Below are 27,828 nucleotides of genomic sequence, written 5' to 3'. Positions count from 1 at the left end.
GTCTTGGTAAATACTTTATATGCAACTGTTTCTTGATCTTTGCAAACACTGTATAGAAAACACTTAAGGTAACACTTTTCAAACATTTAAAGCGCGTCTGAGCTTTCAGACAGACATGACACAGTAATCTACAGCTTTATAAACACTCTCCCCCCTCTGACATGTCCATACACCCCCATCACCACTCTTCCCAACACATACAATCACTTCCACACACACGCACAGCCACCGCTATCAGGCTCTCCAATTATTATTCACAGTAGGCTTTATAACACTGTTTCTGTATCGTATGATAGTTCTCAACATTTGTTTTATTATTTAAAATAGCTATCAACATTTATGCTGTAATATTTGGAAAGTGATACATTTGTATTTACATAAGCTTATTGAGCAATATTCAAATACAATGTGTGTGTGTACATTATGTATAATTGTATGCAGGTGTGTATATTTGAGTGTGTGCGGACCAGAGCCACCTGGTCATTCTGTTTGGGTCACTGACCGAAGACCATTTCCACTGAAAGCTCCCAGTCTGTTCAATACAGTCCAGCTAGAAAAGAAGAAGAAGAAGAAGAAGAAGAGGCGTGGAGCTCTGATGAGTTTTTGCCCCACAGTGGTGCCTCGATGTAGGGCAGCAGAGCAGAGTGAAACTGGTCACCGACTGTCCCTTACAGCTTGTCTGTGATCGCATGAGGAGATCACGGGGAGAATGAAGTGACCGGCGACGGCGCGAGGCGTTCACAGCACGTTGGACTCATCATACATTCAGCAGCGGCCAGGAGGTGTCAGTCTTTTATCTTGGACGGCTGTGTTTCAGTGTCCTACATCCTCAGCGACTGGCACATTGAGACTCTCCTGTTTCTCATTTCATAAGAGATAAAAAGTAAGAAAACGTGGCAAATGGTCACAGTACCATATCTTGATTTTAAAACGCCTCCTTAAGCATCAAAATGGATGCTTCCGGGGCGAGAAGTCTTCCAGCTAATCGGTCAAAACCGCCCTCCCCCTAATCTTCCTCCTCCCTTACCTTTTCTCATTCACACACAGAGATGCAAGCGCTCACGTGTACATTCATATACACAAAGTACAGAAGTAAGCAATTACACCCACCCACACACACACACACACACACACACACACAGAAAAAAAAGGTTGGCACGCACACGTGGCCACGCACACACACAGGGACCTGGGTAAGAGATCAAACTAATGTGAGAGGAAAGTGAGGCACATAATCTGATAGGCAAAATCCAGCCTGAATTTTGGTTTACTCAAAACAGAAGTGGATGATTAAGGTGTCGCAGACAGGCCCGGGCTTTCAGCCCAGCGAGAACTTCTAAAATGTAACAGCCATGTAGCACCCATATCCTCCGAGGGGCCGTACCAATACTCCGAATCTTTAAGTACCTATTAAAACGGAGACAGCGGTAGAAGCTCCGGCTCCATTGTCCAACATGAGTAACAGCCATGCCGGCAAATAATTTCGGGGTTGGACTAAGGTACCATAGTGATGATATGAATAGTGCTTAAAGGCTTAGCTTTTCTTTCACATCCTCATGTGCCATTACCAAGGTCGAAGGCATTGTAACAGAGATCCACATAATTAAACATCTAAAGAATTAATGTGCTCCAACAGTCTCATAAACTCTGGGTTGGGACCCGAAATAAGCCACCGGCCTATTTCTGCTGGGTCCCTACATGGCAAGAGTAGCAATAGGTTGTCATGAGCTGGGGTCAGAAGAACAGGGACTAAACTCTGTTTGTTTCCTGGGTGAAACGCTTCGGAACCACAAACAAGAGTCTCTGCTGAGTGCAGGAGTGACGCAGTGGTTGGAAATGAAGATGGAAATGTCGAGTCAATCTCTTGAGGGCGATTACAGAGGTGCTTGAGAGGGCCCTGTGGGTCTTTGAGGGCCATTCATTCAAAGTGGCGGCACTTTGAGATCCCTGTATGTAAATGTAGGTCTTTAGTAACTCCTTTTTTCATATACTTTCCCTTTACAGTATTTAAAAGCTACTTCATTATACTGGGCATGTTGGTTCACAGGGTCCGTTAATTTTCTTCCAAATTGGTAACAGAAAGGGTAGTAAGGGGAGAATGAGAGAGAGCAGGCAATCTGTCCATCCTTCCAGTCACCCCTCGCTCTGTTAGGATGGGGATCAGGAGTTTAGGTGAGATTCAGTTCAACCGTCGTCTGGGGTCGAGTCGTCCGGGGTGGATGAGTCCTCAGCAAAGTCGTCCGACGAGCCACTCTTGTGGATGCGGCCGTCGCTGCGCATGCTGTGGAAAGTCTTGCGGAAAGCCTCCATCATCGAGTGCGCCAGCTTCTTGGCCTCAAGCTTGTTCTCGCACTCGACGGCGTGGCAGTCCATCTGGAAGGACAGGTCGTCGTTGATCTCCCGGTAGATCCAGGCAAAGACGTTGGGTCGGACGCTGTGGTCGGCCGTGCAGTAAGCGATCCGTGCCACCTGGTAGGTGTCCATGGTTACCGAGGCCTCGCCGTGCTCGTCCAGGTGGTGAAGACGCACCTGGAAGGGACGGATCTCCAGCAGGGAGTTGCCCTGCTGCTGGGCACGACGCTCCACCAGACCCACCACCGCCGACTCTGTGCAGCCCGACAGAAACTGGGTCCCGGAGATTGTCACTTTACCCAGGTAGGCCACCTGTAGGAAGACACGCACAGATACTATCAGACTCGTCTTTTCCAACAATGCCACGTTAAGCAAACATAAACATGCAGTTGGCTACAAATACACTACTACGGTTACAACTGCAGTTTTCTAACCGAATGTGCAGATGTCAGCTGCAAAGGGAAAAATAACAGAGATGCGATCCAAACTACCGTAGAAATATAAAAAATGGGAATGCTCCCTGTCATACTGAAAGAGTCCTATTATTAGGACTATTTATAAAGCAAACAAAGCTACAAGGAACAGACACAGGGACAATAATAAACTCTTAATAAGTATAGAAAAAAACAATTGTTTTAAGAAACAATTTGAAAATTGTTACAGACATCTGACAGTGTCATCTGCATAGAAGAGGACATCATGGTTTTGAATCACCTGACTGAGCAGAAAGATGCAAAATTGAAGACAACAGTGGGCCAAGAATGGTCCACAAGGGTGACCTGGCCTAATATTTAAGTATCTACAGAAAGCAGCATTCAACCATCAACCTCAACAGTTCTGCAAAGAATCAATCTCTGTATGTTCAGCTTTAACATCAAGATACTACAGACGCCACTGCCATGCAATGTGACAGCTGTTATCAGGGTCCAGAATGGTCCAAATCACTACTAGACAGGTCTTTATCTTCCTCTATTCATATGCATCTTTAGCTTAATAAACCTTAAAAGAAACTGGGCTGCGTTAAGTCTCACTGTAGTGATAACAGCCTTATCTGATTCCAGCCGATTCTGTTGTAAGTGTGCTGACATGCTATAAAAAAAAAAAAAACTATGTTGAGCTGTAGCTGCAACAAGGAACATAGAATACCATAGTAATGACGCTGCATACCAGAAGAGCGATAGACTGAGGAGATGGAGAGGGATAGGAGGAGAGAGAGTTAAGAAGGGAACAAAGCTGGAGTTTTCTATGGGAACGTGGCCAATTGGAGAGCGGTCCAGCAATAATGGCTGACTTGTGCACGTTCTCTACATGGTGTTCTTTATAGCTTTATAAAAATACACAGAGGAGGCGCCTGCTACGAGTCAAACACTAAGAGAGTCTTTACTCCTGTCTGTGTTTATACTGGGGCAGGGGAAAACTCCTCTCTCTCATAAGTTCATTACAGCTGGCTTACATGCAGCACACATGGCTGCAAATGACATGAGTGCAATGATAAGTGTGAATACTAAAGGAGAGATGTGTATCATATAACAAACAGCCTGGGACATTTATAGAAGATGTGACCTGCTTCATTCACGTCTCAGTGCACATATGTCAATGTGTCAACAAAGCAGTTGTCCTGGTCCTGTTTTAATCAACACGAAAAGACATGGTTAGCCTAGCTTAGCATAAAGACTGGAAGCAGGAACAAACAGCCATCCTGGCTGTCCAAAGATTAAAAAAACATCACATGTATCAACAACGCTAACGCTCACTTATTAATACGAATGTATAACGACAATTTGTGGTTTTAGGGGTAGTTACATACCTATTGCAAGGTCAATTTATGAAAAATAAGAGAAGTTACTGTATATAGCCTGACAGATAAATGTTAGCAACACAAGCAACAATAAAATATAATGCCAAAATCAGAGATGTTTCAACTCTGCGCATTAACTGAAATCATGTCAGGATGCACCATGGTAATACATAATATTTCCTGTGACAGTCAGGTGGATTGGTAAATAAACAGAAGTAGCATATCTCACCAAAATGTATTTTTGATTTGGTGGTGACTCTACTTTAAAGTAGCATGTGTAGTATCTGCTCCATATATATAAAAAAAACACTGGTATGCTACAACTATGGTGGATCAGGCCCTGGTAAACCCCGATGACAGCGCAAGATGACATGGATTCCCAGTTTCCTATAGGCAACAGTAAGAGATCCAGGAGGTGAAAGCAGCTGCCTCCTCAAGCCTTGTTTTCATTAGTGGTGACAGCAGGGGTGGGACATACAGCCTTTGCACCCGATCCATCATTCAGCCGAGTACCACGGGTCTGCACGAGCAGCCTGGAGGCAGGGTGGTTTGCTAGTCGACCACACTGACACTGTCTCGCAGCCAAAAGGCGGTCAGTCACTCAGCAAGCCAACAAATCCAAAGACTATGCCAAGATAAATCAACCATCCACAGTTTGTGTGTCAAACAGCAATAAAGAGTCATTGTGCACTTCTTTTTTTTCCCTGTCTCTCCTATTTTGATATCGAGTTACTTGTTTAAACTGCGATCGTTTCTACTGATTGCTTGCTTCCTAGTTGAATGACGGTCAACTGCGTTGCCAGGTTTTGTTCTCTTACAACAGCTGTGAGCGGGCCAAACCACAAAAAGGCAGTTAATGTTTTCTCTCAATCTATCTATGCATGTCTGCTCTACCGTCTCTGGTGTTAGAAAATTAGGAAGTGATCTAGTTAATGTGCCAGGTTAAAAAAAACTATGTTCACAACTTGGGAAAAAGAGCCAAGATGAAGAGTTGCAGCAGCTTGATATCTAGACTGAATTTAGTCTGATGTCTTTTCTCCAAGGGAAAGATTTGCTCTATTTCCTAAACCAATCATTAGTGACGGGTGTATCCACTACCGTTAGGAAGTTTTATCTGTACAATAAAAACCAAAATCCAAAGGATATGTTAAGGACAGTAAAAATGCAGAAGAGACGAGCATAGTAGACACACTGGCCTGATTTGGCACATTTGGACAGTTTTAACTGTTTGGGTTGAATGTTAACTATCAACATTCCAGACAAGAAAGAAAACGAAATAAACTCGTATAGAACAGGTAGATGTGTGTGTGTGTGTGTGTGTGTGTGTGTGTGTGTGTGTAAAGATAAGCGAGGAGTGTGTGAGGTGAGGAGGACGCCAGACTCAGCAAACATTTAGAGTTTGTTTCCTCAAAGTCAAAACCAAACATGCAGCTGAAGAGGACATTGTTACATCGCCTGAGCAGAAAGATGAGGGACAGATAGAAATAGAAAAAAAAACTGCTTATAAGGCTGTTCATAAAAGAAGAAAAAAAGATACACCACGAACAACGCTTGACTTGGATACGTTTTGTTTTGGTTTGCAGTATTTGAATCACCCATTTCAGCAGTATTGACATGTTTTCCTTCAGGGCTAAGACACTGAGCCTATTTACACCTGCTATTAAACTGTGGTCTGTAGGAGAACATAGCATCTCTATAAGGAAAGATGAACGTTTTGAGCATTTGTGAAACTAAATGTGGAGTATATTTGGTTCGGGTGCTGATTAATGGTGCTGGATAGACAACAAAATGTGAACAGGTTCAACTTATATGCCAAATAAGCACCAGTATATTGCCATAATTCCAGAAATATATGTTCAAATATAGTCATGGTTTTCATGTGTATATTATATTTGGCACAAATACCAGCTGTGACTCACGGCTGTTGTGTCATTAATGTGGTGTTTTGCTGAAAGCAGCAAAACGTACTGTTAATCCAATCCATGTGAAACACTGAAAGTGTTTGGCCGTTGGGCAGAACCATCATGACCGCAGGCAGAACTACCAGTGCTAGAATAATGGACATAAACTAGATAATTGTGCTCCCTGGAGACACTCCCAACAAGACACTCAATATGAGACAGCAGTGAAGAGTGACAGCGCTTTAAAACTAGAAAGGTGCCATTGAAATACACACATTTATATCCTGAGGAATGATAAGAGACTAGATCCGCTGACCCAGCACCTCTCATGGATGTTTTTGTTGAGGTGTTGCTTTCCCTCGTGGGAATACACAAACAATAGACAAGTGGGACCCTTGCAGGAAAGCTGAAGCTGCAATGAAGTTAGACCAGACTTAAAATTATCACAAAACATGAGATGCTGTCAGGAACCGGCTGAGTAAGTGGCAGTGACCGACTGGACAGTCGTCGTCGTCTTCTAGCTTTGAGGTAATAAATCAAAGCTTTATGATGCAATATCAAAGAAAACAATTATTTTCCCCAGTCAAAGACGTTGAAGGCAAATGGTTCGATGTGTCACTAGTAAGGGGGATGCGTGTACATGAACAATTTAATGCACAGGAGGGGGGCAAGTAGCACTGCCTCTTAAACATTATGTATTACCTTCATTACAGTAAATACTTGCCAATTTTGTGAAGTAGGGATATTTTGAATTTGCAGGGAGTACACATGGAAACAGTAAAGCCTCTACTGCTTCAAAAAAGAAAAAGTTGAAACTTGGAAAAAAAAAAACAACTGTATAAAGGCAGTCAATCTGGCAGACAACAGCAGACATGACATTTAATATGAAATCTGTCCAAGAATGGAGAAGTTGCTTTGAAAAAAATCCTTCCTTTCTTAAAGAAAAGGTTGAGACCTCAAACCAAACACACTCTGATAGAATAAAATACAAATAAAAAAACAGCATTACAGCCTGAGCTGTATAACACATTATCGAAATCTTGTTTTGGTTTGTCTGCAAACATTATAGAAGAAGCCAGCGAGATATGTGGATAATCATCAAAAGAGAAAGCACACATTTTTATGTAACTTCTGACTCTAGCTGAATACCTGAATTGAAAACAAGGCCTCAAAGCAGCAGCGTTCAAACGCTCGCAGAAGCACAAGTGAACAATCGGTATTTCTGGAAGCCAGTGAACTGCAGAGGCGGACCTGAGACAAGTTAGTGGGTGACTTTTAACAGCTACAGTGTTTGAACGCGCCAGGATGGTTTCCAAAAGTACAAATCACAGGTTTTGATTGCAACAGTGAAATTGACCCGCTGACTCAAATCATCCGAAATGCTCCAGGCGGAGAAGAGTCGTGATTGAGGTTGGACTAACGGACGCGGTGCAGAGATGAGCTGCAGTCAGGATCTCCAAGCCAAACTACAGATGCCTGCATGAGTCAGTGTTTGTGCAGCGTGTGAAGCAAACCACTCCAGCTCTGACTAAGAACTGATCCATCAGTCCATCCATCCCAGACCTGAACACGTCTATTGTTCTCTGCTCTGGCGGCCTGCTCGCCAGTCGTCGCAGTGCTGGCAAGTCAGGTGGGCGGCTTAAATCATTCCAGAGATCTACAGTCCCCCCCAAGCAAACATTGACAGAAGAACAGTGAGGCAACAGGGACGTTGAAATTGAAATTATCCACTGGATTGCTGAAAACTACATGTGTACGTGTACCTGCTTTGTAGAACATGGACAGAAACAAAAGAAATAGAGTGCAAGTGTTTGTGAATGTGAGACAGAGAGGGGAGCAGCGTGGTTAAACATTTGCATGTGTGGCGAGACATGTGGCCACCATTACTGACTCTTTGTTTGTGTAAGATATTCCTATTCTAGTCTCTCCGTCTCTCTCTTCTACACTGGGAAACTCTACGGCCTGCAAGCTAAAGTCATTGATGGACTAGTTCTTGGTAGCCTTGCTAACTTGTCTTTGTGTCCTGTAAGAAGTTGAAAGAAACAATTTTGGGAGATACGCTTATTTTGATTCCTTGCAGAGGAAGGAGATGAGGGGATTGAAACCGCTGAAATGTCTGCACGCTGTGCGTATGAAGCTACTGGCAGCAGCTGGCTACATTAGTTTAGCGCAAAGGCTGAAAACAAGGGAAACAGTTCGCCTGGCTCTGTTCACAAACCCACCTACCAGCATCTCTTAAGATCCCGAAATAACTTGTAGTGTCTTGTATGTTTAACCTGTACAAAAAAAACATTTGCAGTTTTGTAGATTGGAAATGACAGATAAGGAAGAGGAAAAAAGCTAAATTTGAGCAAAAAATCCAAGTGGCATATATCGACTGTAACCTAAAAAAACTCCTATTAAACATCAGCAAACCCACAGCCAGTGTGGGTTATAAAAGTTAACATTGTAATAACAGCTCACACAGCTATCATTAAACATGCCAGCAGATTAGCTCACTAGCGGTAGCGCTGTTGCTTATGCCACAAACTGTTGCTTCCACGCCTCTACCCTCTTGCACTCACCCATATGCAGACAGACATTTACAAACTTTTGCTACATTTTCTTGTGAAATCTTCATATTTGCATCTTCACATTCCTCTTAAAATCCTTCTGATGAAACAATCTGACAAAGAAAAACGTCTGCTCATAACATACATAACCTGTTCTTGGGGTTTACAAGTAGATATTGCCTGATTTTACTGGGAGACGAGCCAGGAAGGTTGTGAGTGATTGCTCTAGTTCCTAAGGTCTCGTTCCATCTGTATAAGAGACATGTCCAGAAATCACCGGGGAGGTTGTGCAAATACGTTCCATACATGCTGGAGTATTAAGTTGTCTCTGCATTGCAAGAGACTGCAACTGTTACTCATTAAAAACATAAAGTATACTGTAGCACATCCATGCCAACAAAGCACATGCCAGTAACAATGCTTTCTCTGTTTAATGATAAATGAGGCAAACAGATTTTAACATTTAACATTTTTTTGATGAGTCACAGGACACAAACCCAACAATGCCTTAAAAACCATAATGATGGCATGACAAAAGAGAAGCAGACATACATGCGGGGAAGGGGAGACGGAGAGAGAAAGTTATTGTCGTGAGCAGATTGACAGCAGAGCTGATAGAAAGTAATTGTATGCAAAAGGAGGACAGAAGAAAGTGAGGGATACACAGAGGGAGACAGAGAAAACATCCGCAGTCCTGCAAGCGAGCCTGTGGGAAGAGAGACAGGAACATCCTGGTCCTCTCACACACACACACACACGCACACGCACACGCACACGCAGCACACACTGTCTATGTGTCTGTCTGTGTCGTTCCAGACTGTGTTTGTGTGTAAGCACACAGGCATGCATGTGTGTATGAGAGGTGCAGAGCTTGGGCAGCTGGAGCCACAGCTGGTTCGGCTATCAGCAGAGAAAGGACCAGAGGGGATGGGAGGAAAAGAGGAGGAGGTTTGGGAAAAGGAGGAGGAGGAGGAGAGAGGAATCTATGAGGAGATACCTGTCCCCACGGAGAGAGGCTTTGGGAACATGGAGAAAGAAGAAGAAGGGGGGCCGAGATGACAGGAAGAGGGACTGAGAGCCGAACAAGGAGGCACTTGTTGAGCAGAGCAGTTCGGGTCCTGTTGGATGAAATAGTCAGCTACACTTCTGGAACCCGTCGTTTCAGCATGAGGCACTTTCCCAGACGCCGGTCCAATGACACACTGGTGGTGCAGACAAAACAAACAAACAGTCTATCTCTCAATCTGTGTCTTCCTGTGTTTTCCTATTTGCCCCTCATGGATGCATTTTATGTTCCAAACAGTAAAAGTTTGTGTTCTTTTCCACATGGCACGAGATGAGTTGTCAGTGAGAAAAATACGGTTGTTTTTGTTCATGACTAAATGACTGACTCTTTGGAAACATGTGGGACTTGTATCTGGCAGTGGCGATCTTATGTTGTTTGCCAAAAGTAAGAAAAATACCTGGTATTATCAGTGTGCGAAAGCAAGCTTGTAACTCAGAAAACAAAGAAAAAACTGTGACCTATGGGAAGTTTATGCTGATCGATTCGTGCAGTCCTAAGGCTTACAAGCTTATTTTAAAAGGAATTGCTCAACATTTTAAGAAATCCGCTTATTCACATTCTTGCAGAGAGTTAGATAATAAGATTGATATCACTCTCATGCTGGTACAGTAAGCTACAGCCAGCAGCCTTAGCTTGGGTTAGCTTTGCTTAGCACAAAGACTGGAAACATGGGGAAACAGCTAGCCTGGCTGAATCTAACTACCAGCACATACACATCTCACTAATATACATGTTATATCCAGTTGGTTTAATCCGTTTTTGGGAACTGCAGATGCTCCAAGAAGATCTTCTAACATCCAAAATATCAATATATGTATAGTATTGACCCCAAAAATACAGCATTGTCTACTCAGTACCATGACCCTGACAGAGACAGATACTGAGCCCAATATAAAGATGATACAGCTTGTTCTGTAGATGAAACACCACCGTCCCACTGTCAGAGATGGAGGCTATCCTGGTGTTCTCCCTCAGGAGGCCCCTGCGTCTGGATCCCCCCCAACATAACTGGGAATGCACTGCTTGGGAATGCGGCATTCCTAAAGAGGTTGTTAACATTCCTCTAAACTTATTGAATCAGCACAGTGCAGCTGGCTCCGCTTGCCACGGCATGCGAAGATGGATGAGGTTTTTTTTTTTCTTCTTTTCTTTTTTTTTAAAGCGCTGTTTATGTTGCGCGGTGAGATGACGATGCTGTGTGTGTGTCTGTGTAAGTACAAAACAGAGACTCAGTGTTTCACTGTAAGTCAAGACAGGAGCACCTCAGTGTATATGAAAGAAGCTTTCACATTCCCTAACTCCTTCCATACATATGGTTAGATTCGTCATACTCCCAACGATGGCAATAAAATGAGTCTAAGCTTAAACATTCACTTTCCACTCTAGTGACACTGGTGGAGTTACTTTTTTTTTTATTCCTGGCCACAAAATATGATCTCACGCACACAAATTTGCAATGCAAATGCAATAAAATAAATTGTATCAAAGACCTTTTTTTGCACGAGGCCCATCAGGACCAGCCGACAGAGCACGCTGTGGTTAATCTGGTCCAGATTTTTGCACAGAGAAAGTTTTGTGCAACATTGTAAAGATGTTTAGGAGGCAGAGCCTACATACATACTCATACCAGAGACGTCATATGTTTGTCAGGCCATCGTGATCATAGTCACACCAGTGCAAACACAGAACATTTTAGTGGCACTGGCAGATTCTAACTTGGGGTAAGAAAGAAACACAAGAAAATGACTGTACTCTGGAGCTCTGTAGAAGTTACTTTGCTCGGGTCTAAGATTATTGGACACGTTTTAAACTGCTGACTCCCACCACAGAGATAACAGTGTTGAAGGCTAAACTTGAGACAGCGTCATGTCTCACTGTCCAGTGCCTGGGTCGGTTATTGGATCTGAGGGAAGCCCTGAACCGCTACTTAGTCTGGCTCCTCCACCAGTTAACCTGAACCTGAACCCAGACTGCCTTTGAACAACCTCCAGTTTCCATAAAAACAAACGTGCATTTCACTACTTTGAATTATGCTTACTGTGGACATTCCTATATTCTCTTTGACATTTGATCATCATGTTATCTCATGTCAAGGCCTACTCCCGAGACCTTGAAACACACTTTGAGGTGTGAAGAGTTCCTCGTTTAGCAGGGAATAATCCGGGAATGTTTGTACATTATCAAACACACACACACACACACACACACACACACACACACACCAGAAAGGGAAAATCACTGATACAAAGGATACATTAGTCAAAAACACAGACGCACAGTGGGAGCACCGGTCATCTCGCTCTGGCTGCTAATCATCTAAATGTCATCACTGTGTGTTCTGTTCACTGGAGAATACGGTGCGTCCAGTTCACTGACTGACATCTGAATATCAAGTACAGAGAGACACGAGGCCTCTCTGCCTCAGAGATTAGATAAAGACGTGGTAGTGTAAATTACGTCAGTGTGGGAGGATCACACGCTACCACTGGTTTGGTTTTGCTGACTGTCTTTTTCACAGCAGACTTTTGGACTTGCCATACCAGGAAAAGCAAAGGTGTGACTAAGAACTGTTTTAGCCATTACTATAATTTTATTTTTTACACTTTTCCTACTGTGACAAAGGCATTTTAGTCACGTTCTGTCAACCGTCATTAAATCACTGTCAATCACATTAAAGGCTAAGCCAAGGTGCAAAGTTTCCTCGGTGTGATGAAACAATGCCAAACCAGTTTTAAAACCTAGAAAAGAAAATTTAAATAAAGAAACATCTGAGAAATTTGGCTTCAAATTCACAATTTCAAAAAAATTGTGAATTCAAGATTCAGAGAAAGTCTTTGTGTTAAAGCTAGGGTTAGTAGTCTTGATAAACTAGCCAGAGTACGATTTGAAAAAGTAGATTTTTAAAAATGATCCAACCCAAAAACCAGCCAAGTTTTGCCAAATATTTTCCAATAAAAGACAAAAGTTGCTAATACTAGCAAGAAAGTTGCCAAGCCTGCAACACCGACGGCCTGTATCTTCAGAAACGGAAATTTAGCTCCACTCTTCAACAACTTCAACACAAATAAGATCTTTTCGTAGCATTTTGGCAAAGGGAGATTCTTGTGGATGACGGGTTGTTTCCACTCCACATCCATGATAATACTTCTACAGTTTACACAACGTCTCACCAATGGGCTGCTACAAAATGTGAGGTGGACGTGCATCTGACACTTGTGTTCTCATTTACTGCATGCACTTCTATGAAAATGTCATTTGGCTAGGCAGCCAGTCAAAATGTATCGCATATTCCTTTGTCAGAGACATGTGAACAGGGAAAGTATAAGGTGATTATCTAGTATTTTTTAAACTCTTGGAAAGTAGAGACAAGACTAAATTCAAACAAAAAAAAAAAGAGTGAGATGTCGAATTGTTTGTATTTTCAGCAGACTGCAAAGTAATTTCATCACTGGTCATGAAGTATGACTGTGGAGCTGGCACGGCTGTAAAGTGCATTGAGGACTTTTTCTCAATGGATGTGAAGTGGACTGCTTTGACGGCAGCAGGCCAGGCAGGGCAATGAGAGGTGGCCTTTCATCCTCGCTAGCTGTTAGCTTTGGCAGAGGGACAGCCGGCCTCAGCGAGCCTTCCTGCCTGCCTGTAAACGGGGGTCACAACTGGGGGCTGGGAGAGACCGAGTGAGAGGGGTGAGAAATGAAAGAGAGGGGAATACAAAACACCGCATGAGCATAATAAGTGCTATCATAGTGTATTGTAGCATTTAAAAACAAGCAGGAAGGAGTGCAAAAAGACTAGTGTTTGCTTAGTTTTCTCCCGTGATTTTATCATTTAAGAGATATTGCAACGGTAAGGAGCTTTTATCCCAGGAGGATCATTTATGTGTCTGTTTTAAATTGGGTTTTATTTACGTTCTATCTTTACACTATCAATACAGTGTTTCTGGCTGCAATGTCCGTGGTTTGCTTAGGCGTTGCGTGCAGCGCGTTGTGCTTCCACCTCGAAAGAAATGTGCTATCTAAATAATGTCTGCTTGAAAAGAAAATAATGTCTCTTTGAGGTCCAACAGTAGAAGCAGAGGGGCAGAAACAGGTGGGCACACAGATATGCAGACTGGCAGGTAGTGACTCAGACAGGAAGTTAGACAAGCCAACAGATGCAGGCGGCGAGGCAGACAGGACTCGCATATAAGGAGGCTGCAGACAGATGAGGGAAATGGATTTTTTTTTTTTTTGTGAGGCCGGTATTCTGCTGAATAGCTGTAGTGGCATCCATGGCAACGCGGCTTTTGGCGTTCTCGGAAACGCCGGAAAGAGTTGCGGGTAGAGAAGAGGAGCGGATACTGGGATTCAGAGATTCATTTAGATAAGAGAGGGATACCAAGTCCAGATGAGGAAAAAGGTCTTACAATAGTTGTAAAATAGACACACTTTAACAAGGGCAGGCGGGATAACAGCTGTCTTTATTAAGGGACATGAGGATGAGCAAGAAGAGCAGGTGCAACACGTTGTAGTAAATAATGCATCAACAATATCACATCATAAGGAATGTTTTATTTTATTTTTATTTTTTAAACAAAGCTGTCATCTGTCAGGTCTCAACACAGACGATATAATCGGTGTCCTGATGTATCCTCATTTAAATTAATTGGATTAAAGATTAATTTTGGAATATCACGGCATTTTATGAATCATATTGTTATTTAAGAAAATACCCCCCCTCCCCCCATGTGGACTTATTTCTCTCTCCCAGCAGACCAACTTCTCTCTTCTGCCAGTAAGGTCATCGAACTGACTTTCACTTCCATGTTCTCATTTCAACTTTTGGGAAGATGATGACTTTTTGGCCTCTTAACTGCATTTTTCAATACACTGTATGTTTCTACAGTAGCCCAGAAGGGACAAACCAAACACTGTCTCTAGATAAACAGATTTTTCAGTGATTGTGCACAAATGCATCAGGAGTGCCTAACAACTGTAAAACTGTAAAATGAGACAACCCGTTCTGTTTTTTCTGCTGCCTAACATGTGCTTAAACAGGCTATTCAGATTGGGCTCCCCTTCCTATGTCTGATTCAGGCTCATTAGAATACATCACGCCCCCCATCGGAGCATCTCCACCCGCAGCTTTAGAACTACCTTTGCAAAGGTGCACCATGTTTTACTCGCAAGCCAATCTTAAAATATACACTTTAATAACGTATCGTAACATACTCTTAGTTTGTTTGCTTGTGTATTGTATTTAAAATGTTGATATTTTTATTTGTCAATCATGTCTTATACTATTGCACTGTGTTTAATGTTATGCACAAAACTTACTTGGCAATAAACCGTTTTATTGGGTTTTTCAGGAGGAGAGGCTTAAAGCGACAGGTGCTAAAACGAAGAGTTGCAGACAGTGGGTGAATACAGGTTTTTGGTTTTTTTAAACATTGAATCATGTAAATTGGTTCAAGTAGAAACCCAAAAGTATGAACCTGAAAATGAACTTGATATGTGGCAGCAGCCAGACATGAAATGCGTAGTTTAGTTTTGTTGAAAGCTTCCACTCCTTTTCTTGTTTATGGTAAAGTGACCAACACCAACATTTAACCTTCAAAGGAAAACCCACACAGTTACTTTTCAGTTGTCTCACATGAGCCCACAGTCATCTCAAGTCGATCTGTTCTACTTACAGTGCTGTGGCACAAGGCAAGCAGCTACACAAAGACCCAATCAGTTACCTTGGATTGTAAGTGCTGTGTGTAATACCAGAGCGCGGCTGGTATTTTAATCTGCAGCCCCGTTTGTTTTCCGTTTCGAGGACGGAGAAAAGAGAATAAGGCTGCGAGTCAAACAGCTCATTGGATCAAACTATTTTTCTGACACTTCCTAGAGCCGGGGAGGGCAGGAAAACAAAAGGCACCCACGCCAGACCACATGCACACGCTTTTCACATTAATTAACAAAGGATGTGATTCAAACTTCACTCTTGTGTGTTGATGAATTAAACGTGTGTCCAAAAAAAAAAGAAAAAAAAAGGTAAAAACAGTTGGATTATGGTTCTATTAATGCTATTATAGATTTACTGTTCGGGAACAGGGCTGGATTTTGGGATTATCGGGTTCATGTGACCCTACCTTGTATCCAGCATGGGTCCTGCCCTTTGTGAGCGGTGTGGTGGAGCAGAGCTCGATGGCCTCGGGCTCGTGAAAGATCACCGTGGGCAGCGGCTCCTTCCTCAGCGTCAGCACATTTAGCTTGGTCTTCAGCATGGTCTGAAAGTGCTGATGGAGAAAAGAGAGACGTACACACCGTGCTTCAGGCAAACTTCCAACCAGTATCACACAGCTATAAACCGGCAGTGTCCTTACCAAAAATAAATGCAACCTCCACAACATGGGTATTTTAGAGTTTTTGACACCGAGTCCAAACGTATACAACATTCATACGTATACATATGTGATGGGAGAAATAAATCTGCTTGGTGCTCTATAAAACTTTCACGAGACTCAAAGGTTTACAGACATCAGGATATCGTGTTTTCAGTTTTCGTTTGACGTACATATAAAAAAAAAAAAAAAACAGCAGTATGAAATTCTAGGCAGGAGCATTCCAGATTTACAGAATACACACACACACACACACACACACACACACACACACACACACACACACACACACACACTGAACAAATCTCAGTGGTGAAAACTGGAGATGAGGGCTGGAAGTGAGATGGTGTGTGAGTTTTTTTTTTTTTTTTTTTAAAGTGGAATGTGAAGATCAGATGAAGGGAGCTCTGCCCCTCGCCACCTCCGTCAAAACAAGACAGGAGCGCCGCCTGCTCTCACACTACAGTCCACGGCCAGTGTTTCCTGAAGCCGAGCAGAACCACATGGTGGATCTAGCATCGATCAGGTCAAATCTTAAATCTCTAGAACACTTTGGACCAAATACCTGCAAAACTACCGACGTCAGCCTCTGCTGTGCTTACTGCTCATTAAATGCTGATACAAGATGGTGAACGTGTTAAACATTCTTGTTTGTATGCGAGTCCCTTTATTATCCACTTTCTGTTGGATGTCTCAGAATGTGCCTTAGAGTGGCCACTGTCCTGTTAAATACAGATTAGGCCTATATTTTTTACAAATGCTTCCATTCACTTTTATTTCTTCTTCTCTTTGGCACTTCAAAGCTGTTTTCCATGTTGGACTTGTCTGTTTTTGTAACAGATGCTTAACATTTTCAGGCGCTGAAAACAGTCAATCCTGCCAAAACAGGGTACCATCAATCTTCAGGGTTGGTTTGTTTGGCAAAAGCTAAGAACAAAATCAATCAACTTCCAGAAATTGGTTTGGTGTCCAGTCTCTGTGTTCAACGCTGCTGCATTGTTCTGTAGAAATGTTTCACATATTCAATTCAAAGCATTCCTGCGGATTCTTATTTCCTAGAATTGGTGCTTCGTATTCTGCCTGTGACAGAAACGATCATCGGACTGCAAATACCTCGCATTTGGCTCAGTTATGCTGCCGCTACCCAATAATAACAATATTAGAGTATTCCATAGAGTCCTCATAACCATTACTATCATTTTAAGGTTTTCAAATCGTGCGTACACACTTATGGCCAATTTAGCAGAAACCCCAGGTGGGGTGGGGGGGCTGTCAGGACAGAGGAAGATAAGGCAAGAAACAAAAACAAGGAGCAGATGAAGGAGAAAGGGAGAAAAAAAGCAAGATGGGGTTGTGAAAGTAAAGCCACATGTGTGTAAATGCTCGCTGACCTCCGCGTCAGCACTTTACAGCTTCCTGACAGCGGCTCACATTCCTGCGGTTGGCCTCGGTACGGAGAGAGAGAGGGGGGGGTGTCTGTGGTGGGCTTCCCAACTCCTCCACCCCCCACCAGGAGCAAAAGGCCTGAGCGGAGGGCCGCTTGTGGAGTAACGCTGGAATTCTATTCATATTTTCACTGCATTCTAATGTTATTTTATTTCTCAAGTCCCAACAGTCTCCTCATCAAGTTACTGCTGCTATTGATTCTATTTCTGACTTTAGCTTGGACCGGTCTCCGCCATCAGAGCAGTGTGGACTGAGTCGGTTTTTTGAGCTGGTTGCAGGACAAGGATCTGGTCCACGCTTCAGACCTAAATGCTCAACAATGGCTGCAATCACGAGAAAACCACAAATCTCAAAACAATGGTCCCTGTTATGATAGGTGATAAAGTATTCATACTCACTAAGTTTCATTACTTCCACTCTTTACATATTTAGACTTGCTGTAAACCCAATCAAACCAATCGGTCATTTGCAAGCTAGTTATGACATTCACTGTCATAACAGTAGAAAGGTCTACATATTTAGTTGCGTGGCTGTAACGCTAAAAGCATCCACACCGACTCATCGCTGCCTGTAGCCATGTGATTAACATGTATTTATAGCGCAGAGAAGTCACAATAAAAGGAACTTGGCCGGACAGAACCAGAACAATTCAGTTATATATATATTTTATGGATCTCAGGGTTCATATAATATGTATCTGCTTTAAAAACAGTACTTCCAATAAACTTTATCCCACAATTTGTATTTGTACATAGGCCTAACTTTTTCTTTTCTGCGAGTAGTACGGATGTTTAGAAATTGCGCAGACGACCAAGGTAAAAGCCCACAGACTCAGCGCTGCCAGGTAATTCTGACTGATTGCTCTCCATGTATGTCCCCGATTACTGCCGGAAATCGCAAGTGTCATCAGCACAAGTACACATGCTATAGGAATTTTAAAAAATGAGGAATTGCGCATTTAGAAATATGTAAATCACGCCCATGGGAAAATCAAGCAGACAGGCTTTGGGAGAGTTTGTCTCCTGCAGTGATGAGCTTAGCAGGTCACAGATGGTGAGTTAAACTGTTGGCCCCCTGAGGGAGCATTCTTACAGGAAAGTGGTTCCCGAGTCAATCTCACATGAAGACACTGCACAACAGGGTAAGAACAGACCTCTGCCACGCCTACTGAGACACACAAAATAGAGGCTGCAGGGATGTGATCACGACAAAACAGTAGGAAACAGCTGGAAACAATGTTAAGGAACTAGCGGAGGCTAAATGGGGAGATGATCTGTGCCTAAAGAGCACGATAATCTGAAAAAATACACCACTTTGATACATAAACCTGCTACCGGTTCATCCTGAAAAAGTGGTAAGTCATGTAATGTACGGCGAGGAGCTTAACACAGACCTCAAGACTGAACATCTTTTCTCAACAACATTTTAGCCTGCCTCAGACACATCTGCATACTCCAACCCGAACACATGTGTGGCTAGCTGGAAGATGAAAGAGTGCGTATGAGCTCCGTACCAGATGTTGTGGGTCTTGTTGGCAGAATGCGAGACAGTAGGACATCACTGGTAGAAAACCAGCTCATCAGTTCCGCATCTTTTCATTTTCAAAAGTCAGCCATGGTCGACTGTCAGAAACTTTCTACTGTGCATTTCAACAGAATATTCTGTATCACTGTCACCAGCCTGGAGTCACCCCCGACTCTAAGCGGCCCCTACCTCCACAACCCGGTTGGTCTACATGTTCAGGTAGCCAAACCATGACAGTCAGTGCGTAGAAGCCACAATCTCACGATTAGTCCCAACGATCGAGCGCCACAAACAAGAAGCATCAAGCGTCGCGCCTTGAGCCGCACATCGCTCCTCCTGTAATAGCTGACGAAACGTAAGGCTCCCTGTGGCGTTCTCTTGGGAACAAAGTTCTGTTTACATTTAGTGTTGCTCACCAAAAGTTAATGTGTGTATGCTAGGGGTCCAACAAATATGTTGTATGCATTTCCTTCTTTAAAAAAAAAAAAAAAAAACCCAAAACAAAACATTTGCAAAGCCGAACCTGCTTTGTTTACATCCCTGTTTGCTTGCTGGCAGTTTTCTTTTTCACCGCCGTTTGCTGACGCATTGCTACGTTTTTTTGGGGGAAGTTACTGCCGCTGTTGATCAGTGGAATAGTAACAAACTAAGACACTAACCAAATGGGGACATGCTCATACAAACATTGTCCAATAGTGCTTCTTGTGCCTCCACATGGTACACAGCAAAGCCGGAGCAAAATAGTTTGCATACAAAACAACAGGCATCAAACCACTGCCATTTACCAGTGAGTAAACAGCACAGAGGCTAGAGTTCCACATCAAATGAATGGTTCATCAATGTGATCCTCAAAGCGAGGCCAGTTTAAACAACAAACCATGTCTCTGCAAACAATGCCTTTACTTTGAAGAGGAACAAAACCTGCGTCACTCTGGACTGACAACCGGCTCCGTCCCGCCAGACGCCACTCACACACACAAACACTTCGGTTACCTGATTGAAGGAATATGCTGTGGCCCCCCATGTAGAGCAAGAGGAGGAGGTTCACTCAGCGTGTGGTGGCAGTTCCTACCTAAAGCCAAAACGTAGGATTGCACCTCCCTCCAGTTCATGGCATGGCAGGGACCGGGCAGTGTAACTTTCTAAGCTGTCCCTTCTATGTGTTTACTGCCAACCCCCTCTGATCCGGGGACAGTTTATGAGAGGAAATATGTCTGAGCGGGCGCGTGGGAAGGAGAAGGTCAATGATCGGATGTCGTGATCGGTGGGTTACTTCTGTAGGAGGAAGCGGGTATTAAAAGTACCCAAACCTCAGACCCGGGGGGGTGGCAATTTCTGTCTGGCAGTAAAAACATCAACAACTCTGACGTAAACAATGAACCCACCGCAACATCTTAAATGGTCTCCACGTGCCAGCGCACATGAAAAAGACCTGCTGATGACTAAAACAGGCCGCTCTCAAAACCGGTTACAATTTCAATTGAAATATGTTCTATTGTTCACCTTCTTTCAGGTAGAAAGCAGTGTACAGTATGAACAAGAGATGACCTAATCAATGAACCCTCTACGGTCATCAGGTAGCGACTGAACGTGCAAACTAAACATGGAGACGCAGCGTAGTTACTGTGCAGCACAGAGCTGGAACAAAATTCAGAGGATATTAGACTTGCACCAACTTTGACCACATTTGTGTTCTCACCTTTGACCGAAAGTTAAATACGCATCCTGAACTATCTTGCCCTCCTATTCTGTAGGTTTTCCATTCTTTTATTCTGGCATTTCTGTGTTTTTTCTTTCTTTTGTAATGTATTAATGTAAGAAATGTGCTACGTAAGTGCTACATAAATATACTTGCCTTGCCAATTCAGTTTCTGGCGCTTGATTGATCAATTACATCATTTTCCCATTTTAATACTAAAAACTAGGAACGTTTGTGAAAATATGTGTGCGGATTATGTCCATATGTACCAGCAACCTGATGGGCGTTGGATATTCCATCAGCATGTTTACCGCTCAGGTCCACATTTATTTAGTATTTGAGGGATGTGAGCTAACTTCTGCAACCTACGTTTACCCATCTAACATGAGATTCTGCCCATACATCAAATCCGAAGAGCCAAAAGCAATTTGTTCACAAGAGGCAAATGTTGCTGGTTGAAACAAAAAAAGCACAGAAGGAACCATGGGAATTTTGTGCCAGTCTGGATTCCTTTTGCCGCCGAGGCCACAGTCTCAACAACATAGCTGCGGCCACAAAGCAACCTCAGACAGACGAAGAGACAGGCAGACAGACCGAGGGACAGAAACAAATAAAGGCAGGCGGAGATGGCCGCAGTGAGTATAGGCGCACAGACAGCGGCTGATTCCCACCATGTTTGACCTCAGTCAGTTTATTACTGTCAGGTCCACATCTTTTCGTGTGCTCAGCCCTGTTTGTCAGAGTCACACACATTAAAGTATGTGACTCTGTGGAAACCACGGCTAACAGAAGAGCTGCTGACGGAGCGAAAACACGTTTGGAAGCTCTAGGGATACTCAGAAAGGAAGCTTGTTGTGTGTGTACGCACGCTTAACCCGCCTGCCAACTTGCATGTTTGCCCAGACTATACTGCATATTGTGCAATCTGTTGTTGAACTGACATGGCCTCCGCCTGGGGAGAAAGGGCCCCCCAAAAAACTGATTGAGGCATGTAGTCAGCAAGAGGTAGGGAGGATGGGGAAGTGGACACGGAGAGACAGACGGACAGAAAACGGTGATGCAACACCGACGCACAGCATTGCGACAAAAACACACACTTTGTTTTCTAAAACGCTCCCGAATGTAAATATAAAAGCAGCTTGCTGTTGCCCAACTCGAAGCCACGACCTGCAACTCCTCAGCGGCCCCCTCCCCGAGCGTGAGACAAAAATGCAGCAAGACATCAGGTGTTGCTATGGCAACAGAGGACAGCACAAGTGAGAATAATATGGACGGATGCCACGGTGAATGAAAACAAAACAGAAGATAATAAACACTGGTACATTCCGGATCAGCGATACCTTCTTCAGCTCTAGACCCCCCCCCCCCCCCCACCCTCCCCCCCATTCCTGACCCAAATGAGGTGGAGGGTACCAGCCAAAAGCCTAAAAGCGGTGGTTATCAAAATTACGATTTCTTTAAAACACTCCAACCCGATTTGTTTTTTCCTCCAGCGAGCATTGCACTTCTATGAGCATGCTTCCTGTTGTTGTTTTTTATAGTCTTCAAGGCCCCCCCCCCCCACCAACTGGTCTCACAGGCAGTCACGCTCCCCATGATAAGTAAACTGATCTTCAAGTATGCGACTATAAAGGTTTGCTTACTCTTTTTTAATACGTGCAAAGGTTTTCAGAATCAGAATCAGAATGGTTCTCAGGTGTGATGTCAGTAAACTCATTCACACTGAGACGATGCGTGATGCACCCCCCCCCCCCCCCATAAGCTGTTGAGAATCCAGTACAGCGCTGATGCACAATATGAAGGGGTGAGTAAGTTCTGTTTTAGCACCAAGTGCGTGGACGTGGTGGACTGAAGATGGCAATAAAATGCCTAAATCTAAAAAAAACACACTGTGAACATATGAGACAGGGGCGGGCTACCACTGTCCAGCACATGGTTATAGACGGGTAGACGAAGACTGATGGAAAGGTAACAAGTTCACCTCACATTTTTATTTTTCAACCTTGCAACCACGTGACTGTTGATGATGCTATTTGTCTGTTTAGTGAGGGGTACCTGGCAAAGTGCAGTGACTGGAATGATTCACTTATACCACATTTACAGGGAGTCCCCATATATCAGTCCCCATATATCTCACATACTCACGTGGGTCTATGTGAGATATATGGGGACTGAATGACACTTGTTGAGCTTGACACAGAAAGTCAGTTAAAAAAAAAATGTGCTCAGTCAACCTTTAACCTGTGACTTGGATGTTTTCAATGAATCGAAGAGTCGGGTGGTCACGCAGACCCCCCCCCCCTTAACCCCCACATCTGAGCACCGGAACTCTCGGTTTAAATAATACGTGATTCCATCTTCTTGACGCCTGGGCAGAAGATGGGATTGTGCAAGTTCACTTGGCAGGCGATCCGCAGGCCGACATCTGGAGAGCATTACGTCTGCTAGGAGACGTGAAGCCAGACTCGGTGCACGGCTTTGCCCCATGGACATCAAACTACGTGTCATTTACTGTGTTGTTGTTGTTTTCCTCCATTTTCTTAACAGGTCGCAGGTAATTTACCGAGGGGCCTGCGCTTTGTTTTTTCTTGTAGCGATTTCACACGTGAATGAAGCGTAAAACTGTAGATTAAATCATCCTGATGTGACAACATGAGGGGGAAAGAGTGACAACAGGAGGAGAAGGGCTCAGGAGGTTATAGTGTAAAGGTAATGTTGCATGAAACAGGCCTGTGGGCCAAAATCAGCCGTTTTCACGCACTGCAAGAATATGCTCGTGTTCATTTTAAGGAAAAATACCCAGCGGTAGATTAGCACAGGAATGCATCGGAGCTGCAAATTGTTGCACCGTACACCCCCCGGGCTTGCGTAACGTGAATAGGTGCATTAAACGTATCACAGAGAGACGGAGAGAATGGCAAAGAAAACGACGGTTGTTTTGAAGCTCGCATTGAGAAGACGACTGAACAAGATCTCGAGCGAGAAGACGGTGCTCACAAAACATCTGTAGCTGCTCGGCAATCGTAGCAAGTCGCACAGCACGGCGGGTTTCAGTGACCGTTAACACGGCTGAACCGTTTATTCACTGCTGCCCTGTCAACAATAAGCGTCTCGCACACACACACGCACGCACGCACACACACACACACTGGGATCTCACCTGCAATCGCTCCGACGCGGGTTGCCACATATTAGCAGTAGGCTATCAAAGGTTTCTCCGTCTTTAACTACAGCTTGTTCTCTTTTCGTAGTCCGGATCACATCTGTTCGCTTTCACGGATCGCCTCTCTGTCTTCCTTCAGTCTGGACTGGTCGGTAATGAAGGATGTGTTGCTCCGCCTGGCTGCAGTAATCAGACCGACCAGCAGGTGGAGGTACCTGCCGCGTCTGGTCGGCTCTTGGTGCTGCCTTCAGGTACTTCAGGAAATTGAGACGACAGTGCGCCCCCCCCAGGAAGAAACTAGTTTACATGTGCAACCATTATAATAGCATACCGTGTTGATGCTGTGGGGTGAATTGTTTTGTTTCAGAAGGTTTCAGAAAATATTATGCAAGTTTAAGATTAAAGACTTTTTAATCTAAAGGCAGTTTGATAAGAGAAGGCACTCTGTTATGCTAAATCCCACATGAAGACAGCCATTTGTTTCCCAAATTGTCTCTTAAATCAACAATTACTCATCTTTATATTACACTAATCAACCCACATAAAATTGCTTCAGACTCTGCACTGTTTTGGTTCATGCTCGTGCTCTCATCAAGATGTTTTTCTGCAGCTATATCAGGCAAAAAGCTCTGAACAAAACCCAAAAGGTATGCTGCCCAGCACCAAATTACACATAGAGACTATCTGGTGAACAGAGTGGAGCTTTTAGCTGCTAAAGAGCAAGTTATTTCCTCACGAGCCACATGGAGACTAGACCAGAGTTAAAGGGAGACTGAATACTGATTTACATTCATCATGTGGCCAGAAACACGACACCAAATGAATGCTCATGTTGCTCCAAGTCTGCTTGATTTGTGAACAGGCAACTGTTTGCCAACAGGTTCGTCTACAACTTTATATGTCAGTGTTGGGTTTACAGCTTGTTCCTCTGCCCCCAAGTGGCCAAAAATGTATTGATCATGCCTTTAAGTGCACTTGTAAAATGATAGGAAAACGCATTTTCTAAAGTAAAACTAAAGAGTAAGTCCAAGTACTTTACATAGGGGTCCACCCTGAAAGTCATTTTTATCACTTTAAGAGATTGACTGTCCACTTTAGTGACTCACTGGCAGGAAATTAGAGTCTAAACAGATGAGTAGCTAAATCTCCTACTGACAATTCTGGATGAAAACATACACGAAGTACCTAAGATCTCCATTTTGTTCTCTTTGGTGATAGCCTGTATTTGCAGGTGTGTTTTGGGATCCCATTTCCCAGAGAGTGCTGCTTGTGATTTTTGAACATCATCACAGACGACCAGTTTGTAACGCTGCAAATTCAGGGGCTTTCATCAGCTCAATCCCCATTGTGTTACCTCGTTCGGTGACTTAACAGACATTCAAATGAAAATCTTCAACATTATTACTTTAATGTCAAATCAACATTACTTTTTTTTTTTTTTTTTACAGCTGGACACCAAAAGGCTCTGGTAATATTTAGCACCATTGTAAATTGGACCTCAAGGTCTCAGAGGATTAGTCATCCAGACCAGAGTAGCCAGCCAGTAATGAAAATGTGGTTACCTTAAAAAGTTTCACAAAGACAGCTAAGGACAAAGTCTAGTGAAGCAAGCAATGCCCACATATTTGAATCTTCTTAAGTTTCTGAAAACAACTTGTAGCCAAACATTCAGTCTGCCTGACTGTTTTGAATGTGTCTGTATGACCTTGTTATTCTAAAAGTGCGGTCTGGGAATCCACTGAAGAATTATTCATAATTATGTCGAGTGAATTAGTTTTACTGCTGCCAAAATGTTGTACACATTTTAACTATTGGGTGATAATTCTGTCTTTTCTGAAAGTGATACCGTTTTGTAATGAAACCAGTGAGAGACGTGTTTTGGGACAAGCCAAACTGTGACTACTCTGACCTTCTGGGGCAAACAGATGGCAAAGGCCGAGCACAAGGCCTCCGAAGCAGACCGTAAGCAAAGGTGAGAGCCGTCAGTGACATCTGGTGGTCCTGCAACGTGCATGTTTGTGTACACACAATATATGTAGGTGTGCTGAGTGACATGACTCCACAGGCTCAGTCTGTATTTAGAGGTGTTTACATGGGGAACATCTGGATAAAGCCTGAGGTCACTGAGGGTGTTCCCTTTATTCACTACATAAAAGGGCTTTCCCACAGCTGAGGGTTCAGTCTGGTGGGTTTGACCGTTGCAGAAAGACAGACGCTGTAGACTATTTTTCATTTGGGTTTTTGCTTACATGAAAAAAAAAAAAAATCAGGACCAAAACGTATTGCCGCATGCTCTTCGTTTCTCTGAATCTCTAGAACAGAGGTGTAGAGTCAAACGTTAAACAAATTGTTATCTAAACACAGCCAGCTGTGAAATAAATTTACCAAATAAATATAGTCTAAAATGGCCTACTTGTAGTTTCAAAGTAAAAAGTATCGTTTTGGTAAAAGTCCTAGCTATAGACCTTCACAGCCGACATTTTGACATGTCATAGTAGGAAAAGCACAGGTGAAACCGAAAACATTAACGATGACTGAGTCCCATTAAGTGTCCCAGTAAGCTATTCCAGTGAGCCATGCACACACAGACACACACACACACACACAATACCAGGGCCTCCACTAAGTGGAATGCAGCTTTTCCCACTATGAAGAGTCAAAATATCGGATGCGAGGTCTATTAGCACTACTATTTAACACCTGCCCCAATCGCCAACACTTGCTGTTGCCAGAACAACAACATGCTTCACAAGACACACCAGGCGAGTACTGTAGATCATGTTCACTTGAATCTTTATTGTTTTCATCATTCAACATAGATAATAGGTAACCATGTGGTTTAAAATGAGAGGATAAAAAACAGAGGATTAGCTGAGCCCGTTGGTAAAATATTGCTTAACCTTGAGAGGAACAACACAGCTGTGCGGACAGAGAGGTTTCCATTGGCGGGACACAGAAGCACATTTATTCTGGAGTAGATATCATCCCTCTCAGTCTCCTCTTCCTCTTCCTCTTCCTCTTCCTCTCCACCCTAAAGCCAGAAACCTTTCAACACCGTCAGTACTAGAGGTGAATTTGTACACTAGCATCAACAGGTACTCTGAGTAAAACCAACTACTTTTCTGTGCATTGAGAAATATACCTATTGTCCTAAATATCACTGAAATACATACAGTGGGATGGTAGGGTACTCCCACTTTCTCTACTATTCATAATACCATTGAGAGACTTGCGTGTAAATATCAGGACAATATGCAATTATTTAAAAAGAAAATGTGTGTGACTAGTATTTTATACACGTGTGTATTTAATCTTCTAACCACAAATTACCCCCCAAAATATTTGGCACAATCTTGACAGAGAGAAATACAACGGCAATGAAAAAAACAACAACAACAACCAAGTACAAATGATTTTAAATTAACGCAGAGAGAACATCTAATCTAACCATGCACGAAGTAAGGCAACCTACTGCAGATTTTTTTTTAAGATATAGAAAAAGATACAGTGTATGCACCAAGAGGAGTGCACCTATTTCTACCACACCTGTAAGGACTGCTGTCAGCACTGTCTGCTGAGTTTACACTTAGAAATTTAGGCTTTTGGGATGCTGGCCTTGCTGACGGACAGACTGTCTGGTGCAGACTAAAGTCACCCCCATTGTACAGCAGAGGTTACTGGTAGTGTCGCCCATCATCAATAACTAAAGTAATGCAAAGTATTCTCTTATGCTACAATAAAGCCTTATTGGAAAATATATTTATCATATTCCGGATTTATTATTTTTAAACTACAGTATGTCTTTGATTATTTTTTCTCCATTTTACATTCAATTTTGTTTTGCTGTTATTTTTTCTTAAGAAATACTTCAAGATTTATACTGACTTTCTGTATATATATGTATACATATAAATGTGTGTGTGTGTGTGTGTGTGTGTGTGTGTGTGTGTGTGTGTGTGT

General features: G+C 43.2%; 1 protein-coding gene across 1 annotated transcript; it reads right to left on the bottom strand.

Moving 5' to 3' along the window:
- On the bottom strand, positions 1-24,067 carry pid1 (phosphotyrosine interaction domain containing 1). Its single transcript, XM_031860703.1, has 3 exons — positions 23,866-24,067; positions 15,785-15,931; positions 1-2,664 (listed from the first exon to the last, which is right to left on the bottom strand). Exons 1-3 carry the CDS (start codon positions 23,893-23,895, stop codon positions 2,185-2,187), a joined length of 657 nt encoding a protein of 218 aa, XP_031716563.1. The 5' UTR covers positions 23,896-24,067; the 3' UTR covers positions 1-2,184.
- Positions 24,068-27,828: the final 3,761 nt, after the last annotated feature.

This window comes from Anarrhichthys ocellatus, unplaced genomic scaffold (assembly GCF_004355925.1).
Source record: "Anarrhichthys ocellatus isolate YVR2014 unplaced genomic scaffold, GSC_Weel_1.0 scaffold24, whole genome shotgun sequence".
Lineage (NCBI taxonomy): Eukaryota > Metazoa > Chordata > Actinopteri > Perciformes > Anarhichadidae > Anarrhichthys > Anarrhichthys ocellatus.
This window is presented reverse-complemented; position numbering and strand designations above follow the sequence as displayed.